General features: G+C 35.9%; 1 protein-coding gene across 1 annotated transcript in view; it reads right to left on the bottom strand.

Annotated features, from left to right (window-relative positions):
* Positions 1-15,103, bottom strand: part of DCAF6 (DDB1 and CUL4 associated factor 6) — a 134,045-nt gene that overhangs the window by 11,441 nt on the left and 107,501 nt on the right. Inside the window, 1 exon segment of the mRNA XM_030303239.2 lies at positions 948-1,086. Within this exon segment, the coding sequence (XP_030159099.1) occupies positions 948-1,086 (139 nt within the window).

The raw sequence follows: 15,103 nt of genomic DNA, 5'->3' as shown, positions 1-15,103 counted from the left end.
AAAATTTTAACCACAAAGTATAAGAAATGTACATTGATCGCTTCTATTGATAATAAGCATTCAGTTTAGAATGATTAAATCGATACTACCAATGATACCTATAGAGAGAGCTAATTATTTCCCTACCCCAAATAACTTTTTTGTTAAGGAAGCTCTACACACAACGTGTGGCTTGAACTCAGGACACCAATATCAAGAGTCACACATTCTACTGGATGAGCAGGTATTCACACAATGTAACTTTTTGCCTTTACTCTGAAGAGTAGATTAAAACTAATTCTATAGGTACTTTTGGATAACTCAATGAATGTATGAGGACAACACTTTCTAAATATGAATGGTTCAGAGTTAACAGTTATGCTAATCATCTTGCAAGATCTTCTTAATATGACACTGGGTATATAGACTTGTGGATTGTAAGACTTGCACAGATCTTAGAGATCATCTGGTCTATTCTTATTTCATAAAGGCGGACACTAAAGTCTAGAGAGACAAAGTGACTAAAGCAAATCTTCACTTGTCAATCTTAAGAGTTATAATTAAAGTCATTGGACTACATTTTGCAATGAGCCTGGATTTCATATATCTAAATCTTCCTCTCCAAACCAACAAAGGGTGCTAATACAAGCTAAAAACAAAAAAAAATCTACTAGGCCGGTAGACAGCAAGTGTGAGAAAGCAAGAAAGACACAACTGTTACTCGTACCAGCTAAAAAATTTTCAATTCTACAATATTTCCTCAGTAGGGCAGAATTTTCTTTAAACAGTAATGGTCTGGCAATATATTCTAGGACTAAAAGAACCATGTTTGGGTAAAGAGGTAACTGCTAAGGTACAATAATGCTATACAGGAAGCACACTGGCAACATAGGAAGATCATCGTTATGGAAAAAAATTCATATTATGAATCTGCAATTTCTCCAAAGAGTGCCATGAGCATTTGGTACCATTGTCCTGGAGTTGCGATGGCCCTTATAAACCATCTTTACTAGTGGCCTTCTAATGTTCAAAGTATCCAATTCTTCCATTTCTTTCCTTTCTTTTCTCCGCCTGAAGAACTCCTGAATGCGGGCAACAGCAGAGCGTCTACGAATTACATATTAAAAGAAAAAACAAAAATAAATGAAAAAAAAAATCCACAGGCCACTACAGAGTAAAAACGAGGAACATTAAAATACGGTAAAGTCTAGAAAACATTTAAACTAAACATTATCTCAATAAGGCATCCCCAACCAAAGCATAAAAAGGCAAACACAACAGTGAGACTACATCAGACTAGTTGAGTTACTAAAAATATTTTAGTGAAAAGATCACTTAGAAATTTGGTACTGGTTGAGAGTAAAGGAAATCGCATGCGGCACACTGGTTTTTAAAGGGCTATTTTATAAAAACATAATATAGACAAAATTAATAGGCAATTTACTACAAATATAACAAATCCTATTCAGTATCATTTTTCTTCTCCATATTAGGAAATGTAAAGGCATAAAGAGAAACGAGGAGAAACAAAGGGTAACATATAATAGTGGGTAAACTTGTTTTGAGTGTTTGTTCACGATGTTCCCAGCAAAGAACAGACTAGTCAAGAAAAAGAGAACGGTAATATATATACAATAAAACAAGGACTTTCAGATGGATTCTATTCTATATGGAGTCCATATTATAGATTTGGAGCTAATGAGGCAGACTCTCCTCTCCTCAGAACTGAGTTGGTTACAGAGCTGGAGACTGAAGAATAATGGGTTCTCTTTAAGGCTAATTTAACTATTAGAAGAAACTTTTCCTAACATATGATATACTTAATAAGTTTGTTAGTTTTGTTATTCAAAACACTGTCTTTTGGAGCACCTGGGTGGCTTAGTCGGTTAAGCGTCTGACTTCAGCTCAGGCCATGATCTCGCAGTCCGTGGGTTCGAGCCCTGCATCAGGCTCTATGCTGACCAGCTCAGAGCCTAGAGCCTGCTTCAGATTCTCTGTCTCCCTCTCTCTCTGCCCCTCCCCAGCTTGCTCTCTGTCTCCCCATCTCTCTCAAAATCATTATATTTTGACATATAATAGACCAAAAAGTTCCACAAATCAGTAAGAAAAATGAACACTGCAACAGAAAAATAGGCAAAGGACAGGAGTAGGGAAACTATAGAAGAAATGAATAGTCAGCAAATGTACAAAAGGATACTGAGACTCACTTATAATAAGATAAAAATAAAAATAAATTGAGGGGCGCCTGGATGGCTCAGTTGGTTGGGTGTCCAACTTCAGCTAAGGTCATAATCTCCCAGTTTGTGGGTTCAAGCCCCACATCAGGCTCTGTGCTGACAGCTCAGAGCCTGGAGCCTGCTTCGGATTCTGTGTCTCCCCCTCTCTCTGCCCCTCCCCTGCTCACATTGTCTCTCTCTCTTTCTCTCTCAAAAATAAACAAGAAACATTAAAAAAACTGACGTCTTTGTACATCTACCAGATCAAAAAGATTTTAATGTCTATCAGACTGCCAGTACAGAAAACAAACGCTACTGGCAGGGGTCTGGAAGTGGTTCTATATAGCAAAAACAGAGTGAACTCCTTCACTGCAAATTTTTCATTGAAGAACACATACATGGGAAGGCATAAAATCCTAAGTGTGTAGCACAATGCATTTTCACAAATGAAACAAGCCCATGTCACCAGCACCAGAATGGAGCAACAGAGCATAACCAGAGTTCCAGATTTCTCCTAGTGCTTCATTCCCACCATCCCTCTGCCCTTAAAGGAAACCACTATTCTGACTTCGAACAGTATGAATTACCTCTGCACGTTTGTGAACACTAATTAAATGGAATCAGAGGAGATATATTCTTGTGTCTAGTTTCTTTAGCTCAACATTATGTTTGTAAGACTCATCCATGTTGTTTTATTTAGCTGTAGTAACTCATCCCCTTTGCTGTCGACTACTACTTTGTATAAATATATTATAACTTATGTATTCATTCAACTGTTGGCGGACACTGGGTTGTTCACAGTTTTTGATTACTGAGTTAGTGCTACCATCAGTGTCGGCTCATGTCCTCGGCAAACATATGTACCTATTTCTGCTGGGTATATATCTAGGCGTAAAAGGGCCGGACCGGAGCATGTGCATATGTTCACCTTTAATAGAAACTTTCAAACAATTTTCCAAAGTGGTTACACCAACTTATACTCCCACCAGCAATATACTGAGTTCCTGTTCACTACAAATTAAATAGTATCTATTAAAATTTTAAATGAATTTGCTTTGATGCAATTTTACTTTTAAAGAATGTATACTGTACAAAACTGCTTTTAAGCAAATATACAAACATATATACATATATACATATATATGTGTAATATAAGTTTTTGCTGTACTACTTTGAGAAAGATTGGAAATAATCTAAATTTTATGTGGAAAGGATAGATTAAATAATGTTACATCCATACATTGGAATATTTACACCACCATTAAAAAAGATAAGGAAGATCCATAAAATAACCACATGAATAATGTTGGTATTATACTGCCAAAACTGTAACATAGGTTAATGAATAATTCTTAGAGAAAAAATTCTATATATGCATAGAAAGGGTCTAGAAAACGGACACCAAATTGTAACACGTTTTTAAAACAATTATGTAACAATTTTGTACTCCCACTTTTATAATAAAAAGGTATTTTCTTTTTCATAAAAGGATATACCATAAGTTATACAGGCTTATTTAGAAGTGCTTTAAAAACTTTATCCTATGCTTTGTATATCTAATAAAAGGGGGCACAGGGATACACATACATTTTAGAATCAGATATAATTAGAAACTTCCAGGCAAAAAGATGACATATTTAGCTTATTACGATTTTCTGATCGGGAGCTGATAATAAGAAGGGTTGAGAGTTCAAACGCTCTCAAAAAAACCCCACAATTAATATGTTGGATCTTTCTTTTTTCCTGAATTGGAAGAAAAGTCACTCTGAATCAGTTAAAAATATATGATTAGCAAAAAAACCAATAAAGAAAAAAACTCTTTTGCTAACAAAGCAGAATATCAGGTAGCAGAGGAAATAGCAATGACCTTGCCGACAAACCAAGGGCCTCAGAGCTATAAATGAAAAATAAATGATATGACAAATTATGAATTTAGACAGAAGCTCAAATTACTTAAAACAAAATGTGTGGGCAAAATTATAAAGCTAAATGATTAATGAAGTGATAATAATAAAGAACTAGTGAAGACAGTACCGGGTCAAAAATGTTCATTTCATTTAAAAGTTAGCTCTAGAATATGGTCTAATTTACTGCTTAGTGTTTGTTTGATCTGACCATCCTGATTTCAAAATCTGGATGTCAAGTTATATGGTTTGTATTATACAGTTCTGATCTAAAATTAGGGCACCTGCCACCATGTCACCACAGGAAAATTATCTAAGAGAAAAAGCTTCAAGTGCAGAAATTTCAAATTAGAGAATAAAAAGTAACTGTGGGTGCCGTATCTACATATACAATCAGGTAATGTCCAACTCAGCTGACATTTCTAAAGAAATGATCTTAGAATGAATACACTGAAACAACTTTCCTAGAGGATATTTCACAGGAAACACTGAAAAAATATTGGTCATTGAAAATAATTCATACTTTATTACTTTGCAAATTTGATCAAATGAAAATCAAAATGACACATACATATGAAGAACACCAATCAGCAAACAAGTATTTATTAGAAGCCTACCATTTGCAAAGTTGTTTGGGGGAATATCAGTTATTCTTTTATAAGAGCTTAGGCTAGTTTTGGAGCACAGTTTAAAAGTCATAAAAGGCATTATAAAGTTAAATAAGCATATACAATTTCAGAAGTGAACAATAAAATGAGTATAAATCCCAACCCAATGGGAAAAAAAATAAAGAAAAAGGCAAAACCAAAAAAAAAGGATAAAAAACTTAATTCCCAAAAAGGCAAGAAAGTAAAAAGATAAATAAATAAAACAGGATAATTAGAAGACGTTGGAAAGTTTAAATATAGCCATAATGATAGTAGATTTAAATAGACTAAATTCACCAATGGAGAAGAAAGAGAATGTCTAGGATACACCTCAAGTATGAGGACAAGGAAAAGCTTCAAGTGAAAGGGTCTTACACAAATACTAATCAAATGAAAGGTGGCTTAGCTACATTAATATCAGACAAAACAGATGAGGATAAAAAGCATTAAGCATTAGATGAGGATAAAAAGCATTAAGAATAGAGACGATTACTAATACATAAGAAGTTCAATTTACCAGGAAGATGTAACAATTTAACATATATGCACTCAGTAGCCTCAAAAATGCATTTTAAAAGAAAATGACATAACTGCAAGGAGAATGAGACAAATCTTCCAATACAGTGAAGACTTTAACACACCTCTCTCGCTACTTTGTAAGTCAAGCTGACAAAAACACACCAACAGCAAAGATATAAATTTTAACACAATGAACAGTCTTGATCTAATGGTCACATATGAAATTCCACATTAAAAATTAGAGTAATATTCTCTTCAAGGGCCCATGAAAGATTTACGAATTTGACATGTACAAGGCCACAAAGGCAGTTTCTACAAATTTCAAAGAATGCATCTAACACCAACTACATTCTCTGATCACAAGTCAGATGTTAATGAAAAAAAGCTAAATTTTTACAACTTAATTTAGAAAAAAAAGAAAAAAAACTATAAAATAATCTCAAAGAAAATAGAAGAAAGGAAATGATAAAGAGAGAAAAAGGAGAAATAAAAAACAAAAAGAATAACAATATAGAGTTCCGCCATGATGATGAAGAAAAAATTAAGGGGGTTTAAATAAATAATGTTATGAATGAAAAGGTCATTATAACTCAAGACAGTAGAAATGAAATAGACAATAAAAATACTATAATAACAAATTTCCAACCTTAGATGAATTGACACATTTTTTAAAAACCTCTTAAAACTGACTAAAGAAGAAACAGATCATGCAAATAGTCTACAGCTATTAAAGAAGTAAAATAATACTTAAAAACCATCTCCAAAAGAAAAAAACTAGGTCCAGCTGGTGTTATAGGTATAATCTACTAAACTTTTAAAGAAAAGATCATTCCAACCTTATACAAACTCTACCAGGGAAAGGAAAAATAGGAAACATTTTTCTACTTATGTTTAGTGTAACTTTTTACCAAAAATAGGATGAAGAAAATATAAGAAAAAAATTTCATTCCAAATATAGATACAAAAATCCTTCGCAAAATATCAGCAAATCAAATCCAACAATGTATCAGAAAGATAATACATCATGATCAAGTTAGGTTTATCCCAGGAATACAAAGATTGTTTAACTCAGTTCTGTATGTAAGGATCTTGAAAGTCCTTACTCCAAACTCACAAGTAAAAAGCTGAACAGACTGAAAAATCAACAACTCCTCTTGGATCTGTAAGAAAGGGGAGGACACAGGACAAACTGCTGTCCCTAACACTGGAGAGAAAAACAGACAAACAGGGAGTCATAGCTTAGCAAAGAAGAGACCTGAAGGAAAGAACACCTGAACTGTGATTGAGGGACTGCTGGAGGCTCAGTGTGGACAGCTCTAAGAGTTCAAAACGCCAGGGGAACCCAGTCATAGGGTGCCCCCCACCCCCAATATTTTCAGATTTACCTCCAGGAGCCAGACCAGATTGCCACACTAAATACTGGAGAAAAATCCCCTTGAGTTTCTGGCAGGGAGAGGGTAAGAGGAAGTATTCTGAAATATGCCAGAGCATTCTCTTCTTCTTATAAGGTCTGCTCTTAGTTGGAAACTAGTTAACCAGAGTCCAATGTGCTGGGGTACTATCAGAGCCCAACTAACCTAGGGGAGGGAAATAGCCAACTACAGCTCTCTACAGGATGACCCTGGTCATCCTAGCCCACCTAAAGGGAAAGAAAAAAATAACCTAATGAACACTTGTAAAGTCCAGAGATGTATGTTCACTAAAAGACTGAGAACGAATCATAAGATTAAGAATGCTTCCTCTCCCCCACGCCTTACAACCACATTGCTAAAGGTTTACAGCAGTTCCTTTTACACAGAACGCTATACACATTTGAAGAGACAGAGAAAGCATCAGAACCGGACATGACAGGGATGTTGGAATTATCAGGCCAGGAATTTAAAACAATTATGATTAATTTGACTATAATTAATGAAGGGCTCTAATGGATTAGGTACACAACATGTGAGAACAGATGGCCAATGTAAGCAGAACGCTGGAAATCCTAAGAAAGAAGTAAAAAGAAATGCCAGAGATAAAACAAAGCACTGTAACAGAAATGAAGGATGCTTCTGATAGGTTTGTTAACAGACTGGACATGACTGAGAAAAATCCTTGACCTAGAGGATATATCAATAGAATCCTTGAAAACCAAAAAGCAAAGAAAACAAAGACTGGACAAAAACCCAAACAAACCAAATATTCAAGGACTGTGGGATAACTAAATAGATATGACATAAGCGTAATGGGAATACAAGAAGGTGGAGAAAAAAAAAGAAGAGAAATATTTGAAACAATAATGACTGAGAATTAATTTATTTATTTATTTATTTATTTATTTATTTATTTATTTTTCAACGTTTATTTATTTTTGGGACAGAGAGAGACAGAGCATGAACGGGGGAGGGGCAGAGAAAGAGGGAGACACAGAATCGGAAACAGGCTCCAGGCTCCAAGCCATCAGCCCAGAGCCTGACGCGGGGCTCGAACTCACGGACCGCGAGATCGTGACCTGGCTGAAGTCGGACGCTTAACCGACTGCGCCACCCAGGCGCCCCAATGACTGAGAATTTCTACAAATTAATGTCAGACACCAAATCACAGATCCAGGAAGCCTAGAGAACACCAAGCAGGATAAACACCAAAACAAAACAAAACAAACACAAAAAAAACAAACAGAAAAAAACAAAATCAAAAAAACCCAAAGCAAACCAAAACCAAAATCTTATACCTATGCATATCATTTTTAAAATACAGAAAATCAAAGATTAAAAAAAATCCTGGAGGAAGCCAGAGGGAAACAAACATCTTACCTAGAGAGGAAAAAAAATAAGAATCACATCCAATTTCTCCTCAGAAACTATGAAGCAATAAGGGAACAAAGTAAAATATTTAAAGCACTGACAGAAAAAAAAAAAATCACCAACCTAGAATTCTATGCCCTGCAAAATGATCCTTCTCGTGAATGAGAAATAAAGACTTTCTCAAATAAAAGCAAAGGAATTTGTTGCCAGTAGACCTGCCTTGCAAAATTGTTATAGAGAAGAAAAAATATATAAATCAGACATATGGATCTATATAAACAAAGAACATCAAAGAAGGAATAAGTGAAGATTAAAAATAAAAACTTCATTTTTTTAATTAAAAAATTTTTTTAAATGTTTATTTACTTTTCAGACAGAGACAGATTGTAAGTGGGCAAGAGAGGGAGACACAGAATCCAAAGGAGGCTCCAGGCTCTGAGCTGTTAGTACAGAGCCTGACGTGGGGCTCAAACTCACAAACCATGATATCATGACCTGAGCCGAGGTCAGACGCTTAACCAACTGAACCACCCAAGTGCCCCTAAACTTTCATTTTTCTTACTCTTAGTTTATCTAATAGATAAGTTTCTTCAAAATAATAATAGCAATAATGTATTCCATTATGTATGTTGATGTAATATATCTTATGTGTATATATGCTTATGTATGCTTATATTAAAGTGAAATGAAAGGCAGCAATGATACAAGGGACACAAGAAGGAATCAGGATTTTGTTATCATATAATACTCACGCTACCTGTGAAGTGGTGTAGTATGATTTGAGAGTGGATTGGATTAGATGCAAATGTACACAGCAATCTCTACGGCAACCACTAAAAAAGACTTAAAAAAGAATTGTAGCTGATATGTTAAGGAGAGAAAATGGAATCATATAACATGCTGAATTCAAACCACAAAAGGCAGAAAAAAAGGAAAAGACAAAAAATAGGAACAAAGAACAAATAGAAAACTATAATGAATATGGTAGACATTAATCCAATTATATCAATAGTCACCTTGAATGTCAATGTTCTAAATTACACCAATTAAAAAACAGATTATCAGAATGGATCAAAAAATATGACCCAGCTATCTGTTGTCTACAAGAAATCCACTTAAAAATAAATAAAGAAATCCATTTAAAAATAAATAATTAAAAAAATAAAGAGATTAAAAGTAAATAAATGTATGGAGAAAAATATCCCATGTTAAATACTAAACAAAAGAAAGCAAGATTAACTATATTTCTTTTGGACAGAGCAGACTTCAAAGTAAGCCAAGTTATCAGGGATAAAGAAGGGCATTAAATAACATCAAGGGAGTCAATTCTCCACGAACAATCTTCAATGTGTATGTGCTTACCTAGAGAGGGTCAAAACACATGAGGAAAAAACTGACAAATGCAAGGAGAAATAAACGAATCCACTACTATAGTCGGGAGACTTCAACACCCTTGTCTCAGAAAGGGGCAGATCCAGGAGGCAGACAGTAAAGCCATAGTTGCACTCAACACCACCACTGATCACCTGGATATAATGGACAACTACTGACTACTTCATGCAACAACAGCAGAATACACATTCTTCTCAAGTTGAACATACATCAATATACACTACATTCTGGGTCATAAGACACATGTTAAAGGCTGTTTAATATTAGAACATTTGTAAGTGTATTAGCTGGCTAAAGGAGAAAAAATAGAACTCAATAGATGAAGAGTTAGGTGACTGATTAAATCAATACTCGTTCATGATAAAAACTGTTAGTAAACTAGGACAGCCTAGGTAGGGAAGCCCCCTAACCTCATAGGAGGTATCTACAAAACCCCTGAAACACCAGTACAAATAAACTCATGTAGGCACTTTTTTCAAAATCAGGAGCAAGGTGTGATTCTTACTATCCTCATTAACCAATACCCAGTAAGCAATAAAAATGAAAAGGAGGAAAGAAAACTCCTTTTTGCAACGATATGACTGTCTACATAAAAAAGCTTAAAGGAATTTATATGCTAACTAATAAATATAACAGAAAAACACTTGGGTAGATATAAGATCATTATATAAATCAACTAAACACCAGCAACAAACTATCAACAGAGTATGAGTTTAAAAAAAAAGGGAGGCATAAGCTTAAAAAAAAATTCATTTACAATGGTAACAAAAATGAAAGTATCTATAAATAAGTTAAAAAACGATACGCAAAACTTGTTCATAGGAAATTATAACCTGTTATAACCTGGGGGCACCTGGGTGGCTCACTCGGTTAAGTGTCCGACTCATGATTTTGGCTCAGGTCATGATCTCATGGTTCATAGCTTCAAGCCCTGGTTCTCTATCTCCCTCTCTCTCTGCCCCTCCCCCATTCATGCTCATGTTCTCTCTTTCTCTCTAAGTAAACATAAAAAAATAATAATAACCTGTTACTGAAAGACATTTTTTAAACAGCCTAAATAAATGTAGAGATAACTTAATATTGAGAGGATAATTAATTCTCCAAATTTACTTCCAGGTTTATTACAACTATTATCATATTCTGATGACTCATAAGTAGAACTTAATATGTTGATCATAAAACAGACCAAAAGACAAAGAATAGCCAAGTCCCTTCTAAAGAAAAATAAAGAGAAGAGACTTGAAGAGACTTGGAAGACATTAAGATTAAAAAACTAGAGTAATTAAAGAGCGTGGTATTGATGGAGGGGCAAACAAATTGACCAATGGAACAAAACAGAAAGCCCAGATATAGACCTGTGTTTATCTGGAATTCTATAATATGACATAGGTAGGATAGCAGCTCCCTGGGGAAATTCAACATTTAACAAATGAACAGGGAAAATAGGGCTAACTAAATGGGCACACATATATATCATAAATAATCAGTTCCAGATGGATTAACACCTTAAATTGTCGAAAGAAAACTTTAAAAGAAAATTTTCAATTTTTTTGAATCCAGGGTAAGGATTTCTTAAACAAAAGGAAGTTATATGCATAAAGAAATGATACAATTCAACTTTATTAAAATTAAGAATGGTTTCTCAAGTCAGCTTAAAGTAATAAAAAATCACAAACCAGAAAAAATATTTACACACTTATAAATGATAGCAAATTAGTATCAAAAATATATAAAGAATTCCTTAATAAGTAATAAAAGCTAAGACAACACGGAAAAGAAAAACAACTCAATTAAAACAAACCAGTAGAGGGACACCCGGTTGGCTCAGTAGGTTAAGTGTTCAACTGTTGATTTTGGCTCAGGTCACGATCTCACATTGTGAGATCGAGCCCTGAGTCAGGCTCTGGCTGAGCATGGAGCCTGCTTGGGTCTCAGTCTCTCTCTGTCTCTCTCTCTCTGTCTCTCTCTGTCTTGGTCCCTCTCTCTCTCTCTCTCTCTTTCTCTCTTGGTCTCTCTCCCCTATGTCCTCCCCCCACCCACTCTCTCAAAATAAATAAATAAACATTAAAAAAAGAATAAAACAACCCCAGTAGAAAACCAGGTATGGCCAAAAAACAAACGAGAGATGCATAATCTCATCCTGTAAATACAGAAATGAAAATCAAGACCATGAGATAGCACTGTATACCAAATTTTGGTAATGGTAGCAAATTCAAAAAAAGTGACAAAACCAAGTTTATTTATTATTATTTTATTTTAGAGAGCAAGTGAGAGAGAGTGGGGCAGAAGGGCAGAGGAAGAGAGCGGGAGACAGAGAGTGGGGGAGAGAGGGAGAGAATCTTAAGTAGGCTCCATGCTCGGTGCAGAGCCTGGCATGGGGCTCAATCCCACGATCCTGGGATCATGACCTGAGCCCAAATCAAAAGTTGGATGCTCAACCGACTGAGCCACCCAGGGGCCCCTATTTATTTAAAGATTTTATTCTCAAGTAATTTCTACACCCAATGTGAGGCTTGAACTCACAACCCCGAGATCAAGAGTTGCACGCTCTACAGACTGAGCCAGCCAGGCACCCTAACAAAACCAAGTTTTAAAGAAGATGTGGATCAGTGTGATTACTTAGTGACCGCATTAAGTTATACTCCCACGTTGGAAGACAATCTAACTTATAAAATCAAAGATTCCATTCCTAGGTATGTACCCCAGAAAAACCCAAGGAGACATATTTCAGAATGTTCAAACCAACACTGTCGTTAATAGCAAAACTGTAAACAACTGCCAGTTACCAGGAAAAGGGATAAATTATGGATTCTTAGATAGCAGAAAACAGACTGAGCATCAGCTACACATTACAACATGGGTGAATCTTAATATAATGTTGACTGAAAAAAATAGCAAGTCCTGGTCTCACATCTAGTATGATGTCCTTTTTTATAAAGTTTAAAAGTGGGTAAAACAATTTAAGTGATATATTATTTTGGCAGTTATGTTCAGGATAATTTTTTGTTCCGAAAGTAAGGCATGATCAACACAACATTCAGGAGAGTGGCTGCCACTGGTAAGGTGGGCAGGGGCACAGGATTGGGAGGTGTATGCATAGATCTAAGTTACTGGTGGTCTCTCAGTTCTTGGCTTGGGTGCTGGGTTTATTGAGATTCACTTACCATTAAATAAATGAAATAAAGAAAAGGAACTAAGCATAAGTCGACAATGACAGTGTGTCACAAACCAAGAATTAAAAAAAATACAATTCTCCCCTCCTTAGATTAGGTTAAAAGCCCTTAATAATGCCAGTGTCTATGCAAAACTCTATTGCCACAATTACTATTTTATAATTATTTGTATGTGTCTGTGTATCCCACTGAACCAAGAGCTAATGGAGGCTGTAATTTTCATTATCCTTAGATTACCAGCATCTACCACAGAGTTTGGTTCATACACGTTTATTGAATGGATAAAATAAACACAAAACTGATTCATTATAAAAACAAAAACACCTCAAGGTATCAGCCATTTATTTGGGAGACAGCATTTACTAGAAAAAAAATCTACAATGAATCTAACATATAACTGACCTAAGAAAATAAAAACCTAGATTCCTGACTTTATATTTTGATTCCTTCCTCTTCCCCAAGAGTCTTATTTATTTATTTTAATGCTTATTTTTGAGAGAGAGAGAGAGAGAGAGAGCGAGCAGGGGAGGGGCAGAGACAGAGGGAGACAGGATCTGAGCATGCTCAGTGCTAACAGTGCAGAGCCTGATGCAGGGCTTGAAACCCACGAACCACAAGATCATGACCTGAGCTAAAGTCAGACATTTAACTGACTGAGCCACCCAGGCGCCCCTGTATTTTATTTTTAATACTGCATATTCTAGAAAACTATTTCTAAATGGTCAGTAAAATTCTTAAGGTAACTCCAAGTTTAAATTAGGAAGTTATAAAAATCTGAAATAGGGGCACCTGGGTGGCTCAGTCAGTTAAGCTTCCAACTTTGGCTCAGGTCGTGATCTCATAATTCGTGGGTTCGAGTCCCATGTAGGGCTCTGTGCTGGCAGTGTGGAGCTTGCTTGGGATCTTTTCTCTCTCTCTTTGGCTCCTCCCCCGCTTGTGCTCTCTCTCTCAAAATAAATATATAAACTTACAAAAAAAATCAGAAATAGTCTGTAAGCCCTATTAAAAAAAAATAAACAAGTTGACACATTTGGTAGTTAGAGGACTAGGCTAAAATATAAGGAGAAATTAAACAGAAACTAAAAATACAAAATGTGAATCACTTTGCCTATTATTTTCAATATGGTTTATCCTTTTACAAAACACTATCACAGATAGCTAGAGTGATACAATTGATATTACTGGTGTCATTAAAATGGTGTGTGGGGGAACAAAGAAATTTTAGGGTAGAAAAAATGGTTTAATCCAGATTAGGAGAGGATTAATTTATTTAACCTGGAATTAAATGACATGAGGAGTAATTCAGTTAGTCAAAGGAGGTTAATATAAAAGGATACTGTACTAAGGATAGAACGTGAGGACACGGTCAGATTATATAGCAGGTGAATTTTAAGTTAAACTATTGGAAGAAATTCTTTACTGTGCAGGTATGAAAGAGTCGTCTAGTCTAGGAATCTAATGAACTTGATACAATTTAGAATGTAAACTGGAAGAGCATTGTCCAAATTGTGGGATTTTTGTAGGTGTTCCACAAAAAGTGTTTGTGAATGGGCAAAATAATGGATTAAGCAAAGCTAAACAGGTTTCTTTGTTGTTAAGTCTTTGAAGAGGCTTTATGATGTTAGTTTCGTGAATCTAAAAAGATGTATACACAATGTAGTATTTCCCAAATTTTGTGACACCACTGTAGAGTATCAGGGCACTTGGGGCAACAAGAAAACAAAGCACACGCTGCCCAGAAGCTTCTGGAGGTTCCTCGTCCACCACATCAAGGAGCTGGAAGTGCTCCTGTGGTGCAGGAGATCTCGCTGTTCTCGGATTGCTCACGGTGTTTCCTCCCAGAAGCCCCAAGCCAAAGCCATTGTGGAAAGGGCAGCCCAGCCGGCCCCCAGAGTCACCAGCTCAATCCCAGGCTATACGGCGTGGAAAGTGAATACGACAGACGCTCATGTGCACATTTTCTTTGTGGTAAATACAACCTTGACCACTCTGGGGGCAGGAAAAAAAACAAAACAAAACAAAACAAAACAAAACAAAACAAAACAAAACATGGACACAATTTGCTTATGTGAGCTGTTGTGGGGGGGAGGGGGGGGAGAGGAATTGGGTTCTTTGCCTCAAACCATATTAGTAAAGCTAAGGGACAGCAGGCCTGACACTGCTGACTTCAGAAGAGTCTGCTTCCAAGGCTGGCTCTTGGCTGATGTCTGGGAACTTGACTTGTCCAACGCTGCCTGCAGTGTTCTGCCTGCCTGGGACACTGAAGCCTGATGGTTTGAAGCCTGATAGGCTTGCCTGGATGGTCTGTAATAAATAAAGTGAACACGTCCTTTCCTCTTGGGTCTGGAATTTAGGTAGCTGTGGTTGGTGTGGAGGGTGACCACATGACCACCCCCCAATAAAAATGGTTTCTGAATCTCACGCAGGTTTCTCTGGACAGAAACACTACACAAGCATTAATACACTTGATTACTGAAGGGAGAACATTCT

Source organism: Lynx canadensis, chromosome F1 (assembly GCF_007474595.2).
Source record: "Lynx canadensis isolate LIC74 chromosome F1, mLynCan4.pri.v2, whole genome shotgun sequence".
Taxonomy (NCBI): Eukaryota; Metazoa; Chordata; class Mammalia; order Carnivora; family Felidae; genus Lynx; species Lynx canadensis.
The sequence above is the reverse complement of the archived record's forward strand: the minus strand, read 5'-3'. Positions and strand labels throughout refer to the sequence as shown.